The sequence below is a fragment of the Euprymna scolopes genome, chromosome 23, assembly GCF_053919585.1.
Source record: "Euprymna scolopes isolate OS-2025 chromosome 23, ASM5391958v1, whole genome shotgun sequence".
NCBI lineage: Eukaryota > Metazoa > Mollusca > Cephalopoda > Sepiida > Sepiolidae > Euprymna > Euprymna scolopes.
In genome coordinates, this window is record NC_136504.1 from 71264197 (window position 1) to 71282381 (window position 18185).

The 18185-nt window shown below is 38.1% G+C and overlaps 1 protein-coding gene across 4 annotated transcripts in view; it reads right to left on the reverse strand.

Annotated features, from left to right (window-relative positions):
- The window catches only part of LOC145245989 (uncharacterized), a 325168-nt gene that overhangs the window by 157215 nt on the left and 149768 nt on the right, over positions 1–18185 (reverse strand). For all 4 annotated transcript variants that reach the window (XM_080107785.1, XM_080107786.1, XM_080107788.1 and 1 more), the window contains one exon: positions 17417–17478. In XM_080107785.1, the coding sequence (XP_079963911.1) occupies positions 17417–17478 (62 nt within the window). The remainder of the gene's footprint in view (positions 1–17416; positions 17479–18185) is intronic.

Sequence of the window (18185 nt, forward strand, 5' to 3'; positions counted from 1 at the left end):
ATTTGTCTGACATATCAAGGATATTTTTCCATTTTTCTTTTTTGAAATTTATCGGAATGAATATAATTTATTTTGCTTTGTTTTTTTTTTATTATTATTTAAAATACTTATTGCAGTTAATAATAGCATTAAAGTGGTGACATTTTTCTTTATTAACCAGACAATTTGGGGAGAAAAGAGAAAAGTTAAAGTAAGTTTTCTTTTTTAAAGTCAACTGGTTGTAATTTGAAAAGTTTAAATACTTTTAATGAAAAACAAAATTCTATACTTATTTCTGCTATAAAATATTTAGAACACAACACAAAAACAGACAACACTTGGTCGACAACAACAAGATTATATTTTTATATTATATTTTTCAAGATCAACTGCATATTTCAACTGATCTGAGAAAAACAAACGAGAAGCAATATCAGAATAGAGGGTGGTGTCATCAATATAAATGTTAATTTTCTGAATAATTTTCTCTGGAAGGTCTTTTATATACAGAAGAAACAGTGCTGGATCCAGAATAGAGTTTTGAGGAACATTGGCATTGAAAAGAAAAAGAAAATGAAAATACTCCATTAATAGTGTTACACATGAGCATGATTAAGTGGTGATACTGTTATGAGGATCAGTTCAAATGCATAAGGACAAAGATTCTTTATACTTTATCTACATTAAAAATATGTTGCAATTAATTTCTTTACTTTAATCAGTCTGGCAGCAGAGTACCTAGTGGATGTGTCAATTAGGTGTACAATTTAGCATTGATTATATCTGGATTCTTTGTGTCTGTAAATCGGTTTCCAAGAACCAATCCGACCACTAGATGAAGAAAGGGTTTCTAAGCCTTAGACAAACTGTACACGAATCCAAGACATCCATAATAAGAGCCAGAAACTCCTTATCATGATATGCCACACTGCCTCTCACCAATGATACCAATTTCTCTTTTAATGCATGAGCAAACTGTTTATGTAATTTCTCAGCCTTTGCTCTTTTCTCAATCCTGGGGCATTTTTCTACACAATGTAACACAACATTTGGTGACTTTTCAGCCTGCAAAAGCATATTTACCAATGGAACACTATAATGTCTTTTGCAATTTTACAGCAGTCACTTTTAAAATCTAGTATCATGCCAGCAGTTTTCATGACTTAGTAATAAGGGTAAATCATTTTTAATGATGCCAGTTTCTATATGTGCTCTGACCTCTTTTACGCCTCCTATAGTTACTGGAAATTTAACTGCTTTAATTGCCTTTTTCACCAAAACAAAATGTCCTGTTAGATTTAAAAGTTCTTACTAACTGATTATCTTGGTCATTTAATGTACCAAGAAATACATTAAACCAAAGTTCTTCAGTAACAGTTTTAGAATAGGTAGAATCTAACACTGTCTCTTTTACAAGATTGGACATTTTTATATAAGAATTATTTATCAATGTTTGATAACAGGATCAGAATTAATTAATGAGAAGTGCACCTGGTTTGAATCCACAACAATGTTAATATTTCTATGACTAAAACTAGTACAGTCTCTGACAAAATGCCTAATAGAACCACATTTAAAACAATGCATTGTCCTATTATTTTTGGTCTGTTGGATTTGTTTTGTTTCCTTGATAAAATTTTTGTTCCCTTTTACTCCATTTTCTGTAATGAACAAACAAAGCACAAGGTGATATATAAAACTGATTAATTACCATTCCACATGCAGTTTACTACTAAAGTCTTTCATTTATGTATGGAAAGACCTGGATGTTATTTTGTTTCCCCACAGTTCAAGGGATGTCACTTTGTTCCTGCATCTTTCACATACTTTACATCCTTTCACTCATAGTTCAGAATTTTGTGCTTGTTTATTTGACAGCCTTTTAAGTACTTTGGTTTGATATTAGTTCTCCCACTACATCTAATTGTTTCTTACTTTTGTTATTTCTTTGTTAGAAATTAAACTTCCTGGCATACTCTCATCTGTGATCCATGGGACCACCCAATCTGTGTCTAGATTTTGATTTCTTTTATGTGGGCTTGTTCTTTCACTTTCTGAAACTCTATCTGAGTCGTTTCAGTCCGTTTTTTTTTTTACATGATCCACATATCGCCTTACCATTGTCCCCAACTCTATTTCAATTTCATATGGCACAGTACCTGTCCATCTCTTGAACACCTCTTTTTTTATCTTTGTCCCATATAGAAATTTTTTGCAAAGACTAATTCACCTTCTCTAAATTCCTGTATAATCAAAGAGTTGCCATGATATTTTTTTTTGATTTCTTGTTGGTATTTTCTCATGTGCTCCATCACTGTAGTTTCCTGCAAATTGATCCAATCCAAAACCATCTTTATTTTCTAATTCATTAATAATTGCACTGGTAATACACCTGTGACTGTTTGTTGTGTGGAGTTATAAGGCAACAAAAAATGGCTTAGTTTTTAACTTATGGAGCCTTTCTCATGACTCATTTTCCTCATGCCTACCTTGAAAATTCACATATATCTTTGAGCCAATCCATTTGAGGAGGAGTATTTGGCTCAAAGTGCGCCAACACTTTTAATTGTATTTTGCTTCTTCCCATGTTTTGACATCCACTTCTATTTTACTTCCTTCTTCAAAAACTGATGCAAAAAAGCCAGAATGTTTGAAATGTTTGGAATGTAATAGGCATAGTAATTTATCACACCCAAAAAAGCTTGTAGCTCCTTTACTGATGTTGAGTGTGGTACTTTGTTGATCGATTTTATTTTCTCTTCTGCAGGTTTTATGCCTTTTCTGTTTACTATGTGACCCCAGGAACTAACAATTTGCATATTTCTCAGTTTAGTCAAATTCCAAATTTTTCCAACTTCCTCCATAGTCTCTAAATGTTTCTTCCTGGTTTTGCCTGTCAGTAGAATGTCATCAATTCTAATAATGACATTTTCGATTCTCTGCAAAATGTTTTCCATAGTTCTTTGAAATATTCTCGGGGCTGATTTCAACCCATAGCACAATCTGTTGTACATGAAAAGGCCGTAATGAGTATTGATGGTCATTAATTTCTTTGATTTTTCATCCAACAATAATTGCTGTTAGGCTTGACTTAAATCTAACTTGGTATAGGATTCACTTCCTCCTAATGTTGCATACGGATCTTCCATTTTCGATATCAGATAATTATCCAATTTAGCAACTGAGTTGATTGTCACTTTATAGTCACCACAAATATGCACAGACTGATCAGATTTTAAAATAGGTGCTATTGGTGTAGCCCATTCAGAAAATTCCATTTTTCTTTTTTTTTGCAATCTCCCTAATTCATCTTCTATTTTCTTTTTTAACATAAAGGGTACTGACCTCGGTTTGAAACACCCGTGTTTTGCCTCTGGGTCTGCATACAAAGTGGCATGAGTTCCTTTCACTTGACCTAACTTCCTATCAAATACAACCTCAAACTTTGCTAATATTTCTTTCAGTTTATCTTGGTTTGCCTCTTTCCTTGTCTGCACCTTAAAAATCTCCTTCCACAGCAACTTCATGTGTTGCAGCCAGTTTCTACCCAGGAGTGTGGATGAATCCCCCTCCACCACAATTAATGGTAGTTCTCACCAACGACTGTCCAACTGCACTGGAACTTTTGTTTGTCCAATTATGTTGATGCAATTTCCCATATAAGACTGAAGACATACTTTTGTGGGCTCCAGTGATGTTTTATGGCTCCCCCCCCCACACATTTTCAGTCCTATTATCATTACTGATACTCCTGTATCTCTCTCCGTAGACACCCTCTTGTCACAGATATTATATCTACATAATAGGAGGCCACTTTTTCCAGTAGCATTCTTATTCTATTTACGATGTAAACTTCCTTGGAATTATCAAAGTCTGCACCTCCTGCTTCTATTTGCCTCACTGAATTGCTTTTCTTTTTAAGAATATCGGTTCCTTTTTCATGTTTACTTTAAAACATTAATCTACTATGTGTCCTCGTCTCTTTCAGTAGTGACATGTGGCATATCTAAAAGGGCACTTAATTCATGTGTTCCCCCACAAGGGGTACACTTTTCTTCCTCCAAACTAGGCTCCTGTTTTATTTTTTTGATTCGCCTTGTAGGTGGTGCAGAAATTTTGTTTGCTTACATTTTTTTGTTTGAATATCTTGTAAATATTTGGAAGCAGACTCCATGTTGATTGCTATATTTAGTGCCTCGTTAAAGGTGAATAAGAAGGTGCATCTGTTGATTGTGTCTCTCTCTGCAAGCAGTCTCTTTTAAATGCTGTCACTGTTTACTCCAACTACGAGTTTGTCTCATAGCATTTCATCTAAAAACATTGCAAAACGGCAATTTTCACACATGCTTCTTAATTCGGTCACATAATCTGTGATTGACATTGCTATCTCTCCTGTAGTCTTGAACCTTCAGAGCCATTCCGATGATACTGATTATAGTAATGATTACAATTTAAAGAAGCAAAACAGATGAAAACTAGGAAGGAGAATGAGGTTTGGTTTGAATCTGATGATGAGAAATGAAAGTGTCAATTCCAACAAGAAGCCTGTCAGTAACCTCCTTAGATACCAAAAACAGGATCCCATGCGATGTTACATAAGAAGCTGTGAAGCCAATCCCAATCAGCTCTCCTGTAGTTAAACGTCTTCCTATGGAAGGGACAATCAATTAAAGATTTAACAGAAAAATCAATCTCAACATCACCAACAGCATGATCAGAAGAGCCCAATGGAGAAGAAGAAAAAAGAGAAAACAGAAGTGAGAAAAAGATCAAGTAAAGATGATGAAGGCCATTATCAGGAAAACGTGTATGAAAGGTGACAATTTGGGACAAGTCATGAGGCAGAGAAAAGTTAAAACAGATTTCACCAGATATGTTTGGTGACTTTAATGTCCATCACAAAAACTGGCTTGGATTCTCTACTTACACAGATGCAGCAGGCAGTATAACTCATAGCTTCTCTATATCTCACTCTCTATCACAAATTGTTACTTTTCCAACATGTTTCCCTGACCAAGAAGAACAACACGCATCACTTTTAGATCTGTTTTTGACCAAAGTTCCCGATGATTGTATAACGAATGCCAACAACCCACTTGGGAACGCTGATCATGCAGTGATAATGGTTGAAATCGCCCTAAACTCTAGAGCTAAAACTGAAGAGCCAGTGCTCAAAACAACGAGATATTATAAAAAGGCTGACTGGGAAGCCATTAGAGATCTTATCAGAGATGCCTCATGGGGAAATATTTTTTCTCTTCCTGCTGAACAGTGTGCGAATGAGACCACTGAATGGTTCAAAACTGCAATTGAAGCACATGTTCCCATGCGGAAATTTTATAGCAAGTCCCACTCTCCCCAATGGTTTACTTCGACCTGCGCAACTGCCATTGCTCAAAGGCAGCATGCATACCGCAGATTTAACCGACATAAGTCCAGTTCAAACAGACAGAAGTACATAGAAGCTAGAAGTAACATTAAGAAAGAAATAGCGACAGCTAAGAGAGAATTTATGGAAACCACTAAAAAACGCATCGAAGCACAAAAACTAGGAACTCGTGACTTCTGGAAAATCTACAACAGTGTAGTAAATAATGGGCAATCAACAATTCCCCCACTAACCAACAATCACGAGGTTGTTTGCTCAGCAACCGAAAAGGCTAACATGCTTGCCAGTCGATTTGCCTCAAACTCCACACTGGACCCTTCCAAACACTCCCTACCTGAATTTCCTATGCGGACAGACGCCACGCTAGACGATCTACAAATCACCTCTGCTCAAGTACATGCTATCATAAAAAATCTTGACACTTCAAAAGCATGTGGACCCGATCTCATCCCAGCTGTGCTATTAGAAAAGTGCTCAGCTGAAGTAGCTCCAGTTCTCTCCAAACTCTACAACAAATGCCTTAATGAATCTTGCTTTCCGGGCTGTTGGAAAACTGCTTCTGTGGTACCAGTATTCAAGAATTCTGGTGAAAGAACTGACCCATTAAATTATCGCCCCATTAGCCTCCTCCCACTTTTTGCCAAAATATTTGAGACCTTAATTAACAATGCTCTAGTCTGTCACCTTACAGATGCTAAGCTTCTGACTGAAAAACAATATGGATTTAGACAAGCCCGTTCCACAGCAGACATCCTAACTGTAATCTCCGAACGTATATACCATTCACTGGACAAAGCAGGGGAGGGCAAAGCGGTAGCTCTAGATATATCTAAGGCTTTTGACAGGGTATGGCATGAGGGTCTCCTCAGGAAGATTAGATCATACGGTATCACTGGTAGAATACTTAACATAATTAAATCCTTCTTAGATAAGTCTTCTCAATTATTAAATCATTTCTTTCTGATAGGTTCATAAGAGTAGTAGTTGAGGGGCAAAAATCAGAAGCTCACAGTATTAATGCCGGTGTCCCTCAGGGATCCATCCTGGGCCCAACTCTTTTCCTGATCTACATTAATGATCTTCCAAATCATATCCTTACATCATTTGTAGACATTTATGCTGACGACTCTACCATTTATGGTAGCACATCTAAGACAGTAAACGACCAAGTTCTCTCCAATTCTCTCTCCTCTGATCTTGAGCACGTAGTACAATGGGGAAAGGAGTGGCTGGTTACTTTTAATGCATCTAAAACCAAGCTTCTCTCTTTACATCATCAACATTCTAATCCACATTTGTCATCAATTGAAATGAATGGCTCTCGTCTTCAGGAGGCCTCAAGTTTTGACAAGCTTCTGGGCTTGACCATTACTCATGATCTTAAATGGAACACGTACATCAAATCTGTTGCCAAGGCCGCTGGAAAAATGGTGGGATCTTTCTATCGATCCGGTAGATATCTCACTGCTGATGCTATTCTCTATCTATATAAGAGCCAGGTACGTCCAAGGATGGAATACTGTTGCCACATCTGGGCAGAAGCTGCTAGAAAGGACTTGTCCTGCCTTGATAGAGTTCAAAATAGACTTCGTAGCCTCATAGGAGATGTCCTTTTCTCCTCCTTGCAACCTCTATCTCACAGAAGAGATGTTGCGAGTTTGTCTCTGATGTATCGTTATTTTCATGGAAAGTGTTCAACTGAGCTTCAATCTATGGTCCCCCCTCGCCAAACTTTCACAAAAAACACTCGTCTAGCTGTAAACACTATCAATAATTTCCCCCACTCTTTATCTGTGCCTAAACCTAAATGTAGATTCCATGAACAAAGCTTCTTTCTTAGAACTGCACGCCTGTGGAATTGTCTTCCGTTTTCCTGCTTTCCGGCTGACTACAATATGGTTGTGTTCAAGTCTAAAGTAAATAAGTTCTTGATGAGCAGTTCCATATAAGTTATCAACTTTACCAAATTTTCATTACTAATGATTACTATATTGTCCAATTTCTACTGTACACTCTTTAACTCTTATCCTTGAGTGGCCTCTAGGCCTTGATAATGTGGTGACGCCTATGTGAAAAAAAAAAAAAAAAAAAAAAGAGAAAAATCCAGGTTGTCCTTGACGGTCGTACATCTAAACAATATGATATAAATGCAGGAGTGTCCCAGGGGTCTATCCTTGGACCTCTACTGTTCCTGATAAATGACCTCCCCGACAAAATTTTCTCTGAGATGGGTAAACAAATGAACACATATCTAAAGAAATGGCAGAAACACTAGAGGATGACCTCCAATCTGTAGTGGAATGGGGATAAAAATGGATGGTCACGTTCAATGCCGCCAAGACTAAACTAGTTTCATTCAATAATTACAAGAAACCTTTTCTACCACCTATAGCAATGGCCAACGACTCTTTATCTGAGAGTACATCTTTCAAGCTCCTTGGCCTAACGTTCACAGGAAACATGAGTTGGAACAATTACATCGAGGGCATTGCCAGGGCCGCTGCAAGGAAGGTGGGCTCTCTCTACCGTGCTAGAAAACTACTAACACCCGAAAGTATCCTGTACCTCTATAAGGCAACCATTCGCCCATGTATGGAGTACTGCTGTCATATTTGGGCTGGTGCATCGGCTACTAGTCTCTCGCTCCTTGACAAGGTTCAAAAGAGAGTCGCTAATCTGATAGGCCCTGAACTGGCATCTAAGCTTCAGCCTCTGTCCCATCGACGAAACGTTGCATCCCTCTGCCTGTTCTACAAGTATTTTAATGGTGAATGCTCTGACGAACTGCAAGCACTTGTGCCCCCACGAAGTGAACACCCTCGACAGACCCGACAGACTGTAGAAGTCCCTAGATGTAAAAGATACTTCTTCCCCAGAACCGCTAGACTTTGGAATTCCATTCCAGGTCCCTGCTTCCCCAACTGTACTGACGTGCAGAAGTTCAAGTGTAACGTGAACCAACATCTTGCTGCCCAAATCCCTACATAGTACCCCAGTAGTTGTTGCCCCTGTTAGTAGCCCCTACACCAAAGTGGCAATGTGCCTTGTATGGGGTGAAAATGTAATAAAAAAAATAAATAAATAAAAAAAATGTCACTAGAGGCCGAGGTCTGGAACAGGCATTCTATATGCAGCATTGTTCAGGTCTGGAATGATCGGCTGGACGTCAGGGCGAACCGGAACAGACGGTGGACACTGTGAACGCGGGGTCAGTGTTAAGGAAAGGACTACATTGAGCGCTTAGGGGTCAGTGCCAAGGAACAGACAACACGAAGAATGGAGGACCAGTGCCAAGGAACAGACGACACCGAGAACGGAGGATCAGTGTTAAGGAACGGATGATAGGTAAGAAGCCAGGAGCGAGTGAGGTTGCAGACTGGAGGGACAAGATGCGAGCGAGGTTGCAGACCATAGGAGTGAGGTGCAAGCGAGGTTGCAGGCCATAGAAGCGAGGTGCAAGCAAGGTTGCAGGCCGGAGGAGCAAGGTGCAGGTGAGGTTGCAGGCCGGAGGAGCGAGGTGACAGGAAGGCTGCAGAAGGAAGTTGGAGGCACTGGAGCAAGCTGGAGGCACCAAGGGCTGGAAGGCTGCGGAAATGAGCAGGAAGCTGCTGGAGTGAGCTGGAAGTGAAGTTCGCTGCTGGTAGGTCTCAGGAGGAAAGCAGTAGTGAATCGCATTTGTGAAAAAACTTATTAGCCCTGATAAGAACTGGTTGTTCAGCCCTGATAAGTGCTGTTTGAACTGCTGCTGAGACGGCTATTGTCGCTGCTGTTGCTGCTGCTGGAATCCTTCGGCACTGCTGGAATCCTTCGGCACTGGTAGACATGACTGGTAGTGTCAGTCGTCGCTTTGGGAGCCTCCTCTTACTCCCCAGCCAAGTTAGGTGGATTTATTTGCTTCCCCACTGAGCAAATAAGGCACAAGACCGTCTATAATATGGAGAGATTTGGGAAATGGGGACCAGCTCCCCGAGGAGTAGGGGAGCTCGATAGTGACAATTGGTATGAAGGATTTCCCCTACATTGACCAATAACTGATTGATACAAGAGCAATGGTCTTTGAACTTTGGTTCCAATACCCCCCCCCCAGGGCGGAGGGAGTTAGCTGGATTTATTTGCTTCCCCTCTGAGCAAATTATGCACAAGGCCGTTTTTAATGTGGAGAGTGTGAGGAAATGGGGACCAGCTTCCTGGGGAGTACGGGAGCTGGATAGTGACAATTGGTATGAAGGGTTTCCCCTACATTGACCAATAACTGATTGCCACAAGAGCAATGGTCCTATATGTGGGGTTGCCACTGTCAGTGTATGAATGAATGCAGGGACTTTAACTCTTTGCTGTCCTCAGGGTTTGTGGAACTCTTCTATGAATTGGGGCTTTCCTAGAGGGAGCCAATCAGGAGCGGAAGTGGGCAAAAGGGACCTGGATCCTGTACAGCGTGTGTGATAAGAATAAAGTGTCCTGCCAAAAACATAGCATTTGTGTTTTCTTCTATTACTAATCTACTTTAACAAATGGTAAAGTGTACAAAAAAAAAAGATACAGAGAGCATGGACAAAGAAAAAAGAAAAGAAAAGAAAAAAAAAGAAAGTGTAGTTCAGTGAAGAAAACAGTATTCAAATGAATATAAACTAAAATTATTCACTTTTGGAGTGTAAAAAAAAAAAGATACAGAGAGCGTGGACAAAGAAAAAAGAAAAGAAAAGAAAGTATTCACTTTTGGAGTGTACAAAAAAAAAAAAGATACAGAGAGCGTGGACAAAGAAAAAAAGAAAAAAGAAAAAAGAAAAGAAAAGAAAAGATGCAGTGAACGTCGGTAAAGAAAAAGTGGGAAGGACATAACCGTGAGTAAAAGAAGAAACAAAACATTTTTATGTTTTTATTATCAGATTTCATATTTTTCTAAATAAAAAAAAAAAAGGAACTTTGATATTTTCCCTGCACGCGTTCGTAAATTTTGTTTTTCTCTTTTTGCCATCTTTAACTGTGAACACGTGTTCTGTTTGAAATTTTCTTGAGAAAAAGAAAACAACAATAAAAAAACAAAGACAGTTTGCTTTTTGTGTTCAGGAAAACAAAGTAAAATTTAAAAAAAAAATTACAACGAGAATTAGTCCACCGATTTTTCACAAGTCAAAATCCTATGAACTATATAAAACAGAGATTTTGGCTTTGTCTGAGGTGTCAGAACTACCTAAATCGAAGGCCGGTATTCCTGTGGCCCTTTCTTTACCAGAGTCCGATGAGTGTATGATACAGGAAAAAGTTTTTTCTCAATTATCTATTGCTGAGTTAAAGCAGGAGAATGAGCTGGATATTTTGATAGCTTTTTTTGATAAACATTTAGGAAAGGACGATTTAAGTGATTGTTTACAGAAATTTGAAGATTTTGATGATTTCTCTTGAAACAAGAATCAGTCTGTGAATGAATATATTGCCATGTTTGATGATAAATATAGAAAAATAGAAAAAAAAGAATATGAAACTTCCACCAGAAATTCTGGCTTTCAAACTTTTACGGAATTCTAAAATTTCTGACGAGTAAAAAATGTTAGTCCTTACTGGTATGGATTATGAAAATAGAGACACATGGTATGAGCAAGCAAAACATTCCCTAAAAATATTCAAGGGCGATGAAGTAAAGAGCGTCAACAGTGTCAGATTTGAACCAGCTTTCCTTGCTGAAAATGAAGAAGCTTTGTTGGCTATGTTAGAAGAGGGTATCATCCTAAAAGAGGAAACCAAGGATCTGGTTTTGCGTCTTCTCAAAGAGGAACCAAACCCAGAAACCCTACAGGAGTCGACGGGAATATTTTAAACAGCAAATCATGTGGGTCTTACAGACACTTGGCAGGAAAATGTCCCGATGGCTGCAACCCTATAGGACCTGACGGGAAGTACTTAACTTGCAGATCATGTGGCTCTTATAGACACATGATAGCTACATGTCCTGACAGTTGGGAAAATATGGCCAAGGTGAATATTGCAGAAGAAACTGCCGTTTTATTCACTGGATACCACAAGCAGGAAATATCACAGCTGGGAGCTGAGGCAAGAAACTGTGCTGTCTTAGATAGTGCTTGTTCCAGTACAGTGTGTGGCCAAACATGGCTAAAAATCTACATGGATTCTTTAAATGAAGCTGATAAAAACAAAATCACAAAGTTTTTAAATTTGGGAGAGGATCAAAATTGAAGTCTTGTGATGAATACATGATACCAGTTTACATGGTTGGAAACAATGTCACTATAAGAATGGATGTTGTTGAATCAGATATTCCTCTTTTACTGTCGAGATCTTCAATGAAAAAGGCAAAAGTCAAGATGGATCTGGAAAACGACACTACAGTAATCCTGGGAAAAGAAGTTGCACTGAACCTAACATCATCAGGGCACTATTGTATCCTTAATGATAAAACAGAAACCGTCCAGACCCAAGAAGTGAATTCAATTAAGCTTGAAGAATATTTCAGAAAGAAAATCAACTTTACTGAAGCTTCATCATCAGTTTGATCATCCTCCAAAGAAACGACTAGTGGCACTGTTAAAAGATGCTATGGCATGGAAGGAAGAATATGAGGATATGTTGGAGGAAATAACTTCCAAGTGTCAGCTATGTCAGGTGTATGCAAAAACACCCCCAGACCAGTGGTATCGATGCCCATGGCTAAATCATTCAATGAAAAGGTTGCAATGGATCTCAAGCAGTACAAAGGCTGTTGGATCCTTCATATGATCGACATGTGGTCCAGATACACAATATCAGTATTATTTGACCGAAAAAAGACAAGTTGTGTCATTGATGCCCTGATGAAGAATTGGGTTGGAGTGTTTGGTGTTATGGAATCGTTGATGACTGACAATGGTGGGGAATTCAGTTCAGAGGAGATGCGTGGTTTCCTCAATACTTAACATCAGGATATGCACCACAGCTGGAATGAGTCCTTTTCAGAATGGACTCTGTGAACATGTACATGCAATAACTGACATGATGCTGCTACAGTTGGAAGCTGAGAATAGTGGAATACAACCTGGAACACTCCTAACCTGGGCCAACATGGCAAGAAACTCCTTACAAATGTACAATGGATTCAGCAGTCATCAATTAGTATTCGGTAAAAATCCAAACTTGCCCAACATGATGCAAGCTGAGTTACTAGCTTTGGATGGAGCAAAAAGTAGTGAGATATTCTTCCAACATTTGAAAGCTTTACTTGAAACACGCAATCTGAAGCAGATGAAAGAATTAGACATGCTTTAAGATCCAAAATCAGAGCATCGGAGCAGGTTTTCCGCAATGGAGACTTGGTATTTTACAAGCGGGATGGAAAAGAACATTGGCTTAGACCAGGGAAGGTAGTTTTCCAGTATGGCAAAGTCATATTCATTAGACATGGTGGTGTATTTGTGAGAGTCTCACCAAATAGACTTTGTAAAATAAAATCAGGTTTTAGTGAAACACCCGAAGAAAGTAATGAAAAAGCTTTGACTGAAGAAGACCAGGTATCAGGGGAAGAAAGGAAACTCCTACAATGGTTTCTGCTACTGTGATAACAGACACTCTTCCCACTGTGGCATCCGCCAACCTGCCCACAGTAACTCCCCATAACCAGCCCAAGGATGTTGAACCCAGAAAAACAAATAAAAAAAAAAGGATCAAATCCACTATAGTTTAACAGACTCAGAAAACTGGGTTGCAGCTACCATTTTAGGGAAGGCTGGAAAGAATACCGGAAAGAACAAGAATTGGTACAATATTCAAGATAATAGAAGTGGTGAACAGAGGAGCTTAGATTTGCAGACGATTGAGTGGAAAGTTCCAGAAGAGCCGTATGAAAATGAACTGGTCCATGTTACAGAGGACACATATAAAGCACAACCACTGGAGTGTGATTCTGCCAAGCAAGAAGCGTTACAAAAACTTTTAGATTTCTGCACTTATGATGAAGTGGAAGACAAAGGCCAAAATACCATATCCACTAGGTGGGTGATCACCTCTAAAGATGGGGTTGTCAAGGCACGCTTGGTAGCTCGAGGATTTGAGGAATATTGTTTCGTTGCCAAAGATCGCCCAACAGTCAGAAAAGGAACGAGAACTTTTCTCACTATTGCCTCGAGCAGAAGATGGAGAGTCAAGACAACAGATATTAAATGCAAGGAGAAAAACTTGACCGTGACATTCATCCACCAGTGGAGAGCAATATCCCCAAAGGTTTAATTTGGAAATGGCGGCATGACTTATATGGCCTCAAAGACGGTGCAAGACAATTTTTCTTGAGTGTTCAAAATGAACTCCTTTCTTTGGGATGTAAGCAGTCAAAGCTTGACCCTGCCATGTTTATGAGAACAGAGAATGGGTGCTTGTCAGGCATTATATGTTGTCATGTAGATGATTTTCTTCATGCCGGGAATAAATATTTTGAGACAGTAATCACCAATTACGCACAAGATTCCTGCCTGGAAAAATTGAAAATGGTGATTTTAAATACATTGGTTTCCATATAACACAAGGGTTTGAGGGTGTGACATTGGATCACACAGGTTATATGTCAAATTTGGACCATCCGCGACTGGAGCTGGCAAGAACCTCTCAAAAGTTTGATCAGCTCAACCCAAAAGAACAAACACTATACCGAAGAATAGTTGGACAGCTAAACTGGGCTGTGCAAGGTTCAAGACCTGATCTAGCATTTGAAATGGTTGACATGGGTACCAAGCTCAATCAAGCAACAGTCGATGACTTGATGCGAGCTATGAAAACGATTGGACGTTTGAAAGAAATCAAATCTACTCAACTATACCCACAACTAAAAGGACATGAGGCTAACGATTGGGAGATTTTTGTTTTTACAGACGCTGCTCTGAGAAACCTTAATGATGGAAAAGGCAGTGTTGGGGCTTACCTGGTATGGTTAAAGGACAGGTTTGGAAATTGCTGCCCAATAGCCTGGCAGGCTAAAAAGATAAGGAGAGCTGTTAGATCAACAATAGCAGCAGAAGGTTTGGCTTTGCTTGAAGGTTTAGAAGCAGCAATATATTACAGAGAGATGATAACTGATCTCTTAACCTTAAAACAAACCAGCCTACCAATCACTGCTTTTGTAGATAATAAGAGTATTATCAAAGCATTACAGTCAACTAAACTAGTTGATGATATGCGTTTACGAGTTGACATTGCTGCACTCTGTGAAATGCAATACAATAACTGGGTGTCTATCAAATGGTGCCCAGGAAAGATCCAGCTTGCAAATTCACTCACTAAGAGGAGAGAATGTGGATTTTAACTTTTAAACGTTCTTCAGAAAGGAAAAATGCCAGAAGAGTTTATATAATTTTTTTTTTGTTTTTGTTTTTTAATAAGAGGCATAATAATCCTCCAGGCTCAAGAGTAGTCTAACCTGATGAAGGTAAAAAAAAATAAATAAATAAAAAATAAAAAATAAAATAAAATATTTTAATAAAATAAAAATTTAAAAAAAAAAAAAAAAGGAAGGGGAGAGAAAATATAATTAATGTCAGTGTATGAATGAACACAGAGACTTTAACTCTTTGCTGTCCTCAGGGTTTGTGGAACTCTTCTATGAACTGGGGCTTTCCTAGAGGGAGCCAATCAGGAGGAGCGGAAGTGGGCAGAAGGGACCTGGATCCTGTACAGCGTGTGTGAGAAGAATAAAGCGTCCTGCCAAAAACATAGCATTTGTGTTTTCTTCTTTTACTAATCTACTTTAACAGCCACAACATATGGTCTTTGCTTGAACTTTGGTGCCCAGCCTGGCAGGGGGGTGGCGAGTAAGCTGGATTTATTTGCTTCTCCACTGAGCAAATTAGGCCCTAGGCCGTTTTTTAATGTGGAGGGATTGGGGAAATGGGGACCAGAGCACTGGGGAGTAGGGGAGCTGACAATTGGTATGAAGGGTTTCCTCTACATTGACCGGTCCTGGATATGACCTTAAACTATATCCAGTGGTGAGGCCCCAACTTGCGGTCTTTGGGGAGTATGGAGCCACCCTTTAATTGCCATTGCTCCCAGGTCCACTCTGACCCGGAGTGATAGTACCTGTTAGGGTCCCAACTATGGGTTAAATAGAAACCAACTTGAAAACAACAAATATATTCTATTTAAAAATTTTTCTTCAAAATCTTTGGATTTGGCATTAAATAACCTGAAAAGGATTGATATGCCATAAAACAAAAACAACCAACCAACCTACATTGACCAATAACTGATTGCTACAAGAGGAATGGTCTTATATGGTTGCCCCCACATATGGTCTTTGCTTGAACTTTGGTGCCCAGCCCTTCAGGAGGGAGGGGTAGCTTGACTTGGCCAAAACAAGCTGTATTCATTTGGCCAGCGTGATGTTAGTGATGTCGCTCCCAATGAAACAACGACTCTAATTAATCTAGAACAAAATTTATGCAATCAAAAGTAGATTGTGAGTGTGTTGATTCCATTTAAATTAATTTCACCATAAATGTAAAAAGGTCAATGGTCGTTTTTGTTGGCGTTTTTTTTATATATTCAAATTTCAATGCGCATAGCTATGTTGATGATGAAAAGAGAAAGAGTAGATGAATGAATTCACTGAGTCCGGATATATTCATATGTTAGCTCGTGTTTAGCCAATTGCATTCTTTAAGTGAAGAGAAACAGCGGGAGCGAAGAGAGAAAGGAAAAAATGGAGGCGGTGATTTTGAAACCGGGACATACCTGGTATCAACCTTAGCATTGACGTCTGTTTCAAACATTATGTTACATTATGAGGTTTATCGGATAGGATAGGATGACTAATGAGTTGATAAGATGAGAGCTAGATAAACATGCTTTATTTATGAAACGCCATAATTCAGAGTTATAACAAAGGGGAATAACTACCACAATTTTAGAAAAAAAGTAATAGCTCTGTTTGAGAAATAATGTAAATATCCTGTTTAAGAAATAAAGAAAAACCCTGTTTAAAAATAATTAAGTAAAAGCCCTGTTTAAGAAAAAAGTAAAAGCTGTGCTTAAAAAAGAAATTCCAAACTCTGTTTAGAAATAAAGTAAAAGTTTTGTTTGAAAAATAAAGTAAAGGTCATCTTTGAGAAAAAAAAACTGTTTAAGAAATAAAGTAAAAGCCCTGTTTGAGAGACATTTATATGTACTTATAGAGGCATGTATTCATATCTCTCAAACATGGCTTTCACTCTAAAAACATACCAAATGTTTTTTTTGTTTTTTTTCGTAGATAGTATGTATTTTGCTTAGCATTTATTGTTCCCATCTCTTCTTGCACATAAGTGAAGAAGTTCTGTCAACCTGCATTGAAAATATGCATTTGAAATCCTGGTTTGTACTGTTGGGAAAATGCATCTGCCTCATCCAACAAAATGCATCTACCTCATCCAACAAAATGCATCTACTTCATCCAACAAAATGCATCTGCCTCATCCAACAAAATGCATCTGCCTCATCCAACAAAATGCATCTACCTCATCCAACAAAATGCATCTACCTCATCCAACAAAATGCATCTGCCTCATCCAACAAAATGCATCTGCCTCATCCAACAAAATGCATCTACCTCATCCAACAAAATGCATCTACCTCATCCAACAAAATGCATCTGCCTCATCCAACAAAATGCATCTACCTCATCCAACAAAATGCATCTACCTCATCCAACAAAATGCATCTGCCTCATCCAACAAAATGCATCTACCTCATCCAACAAAATGCATCTACCTCATCCAACAACATGCATCTGCCTCATCCAACAAAATGCATCTACCTCATCCAACAAAATGCATCTGCCTCATCCAACAAAATGCATCTGCCTCATCCAACAAAATGCATCTGCCTCATCCAACAAAATGCATCTACCTCATCCAACAAAATGCATCTACCTCATCCAACAAAATGCATCTGCCTCATCCAACAAAATGCATCTGCCTCATCCAACAAAATGCATCAGCCTCATCCAACAAAATGCATCTGCCTCATCCAACTAAATGCATCTACCTCATCCAACAAAATAAATGATCGTCTTACATTATATCCAACGTTACTTACCTTTTGATCAATCAAGTTGCCTTCAATGACTTTGAGAATTAATGAAGTACGTTTTTCATCTTCTGTTTAGAAAACAAAATAAATAAGAATGTTATTCTATAAGTAAAAAAAAATAACATTGAATTACTGAATATTATTCAGACGTTTGAGCTTCTTTAACATATTTTTACAATTGTTTTCAAATATCTTTTTTAAACTCTTTAAAACATTTTGAGGCAAAAAAAAATGATTAATAAAGAGTGTCAGTTGAATTATAGATGCTAATCAGCCATGGTTCAACTCAACTATTAAAGTTACAAAAGAAAAGATAAAACATTTCTAACCTAAATCTCCATTCTTTCAATCAGAAAGAATTTAAGAATAAGAAACTCAACCAGTTAATAAGGCTGAAAAACAATCAAACACTAGTACAATTTGCAAATAAAAATGTTTCAGTCAATATGTTACTCAGACATGTTCAAATTCACAGAAAGGAATTTTATATCAGATTTTTTTAAAGTCCTTTAAAAACTGGCACAGAAATTTAATATTGAAAGAGAAATGTAATACAAACTACATACTTGCTTTTCAGTAAATTGCATAAAAAATAAATTTCAAGAGTTTTGAAAGTAATAAAATAATCTTTTGTAAGATGGACTTTTTCTCCATGCTGACATTATCACTAATGTAATCATACAGTTTATATGATCTTATCAATTCTTTTTTGTTGGGTCAAGTTTATTTTAGTATCTGTCAAAATTAATTCACTATAATTACTTTAGTTTTGTAA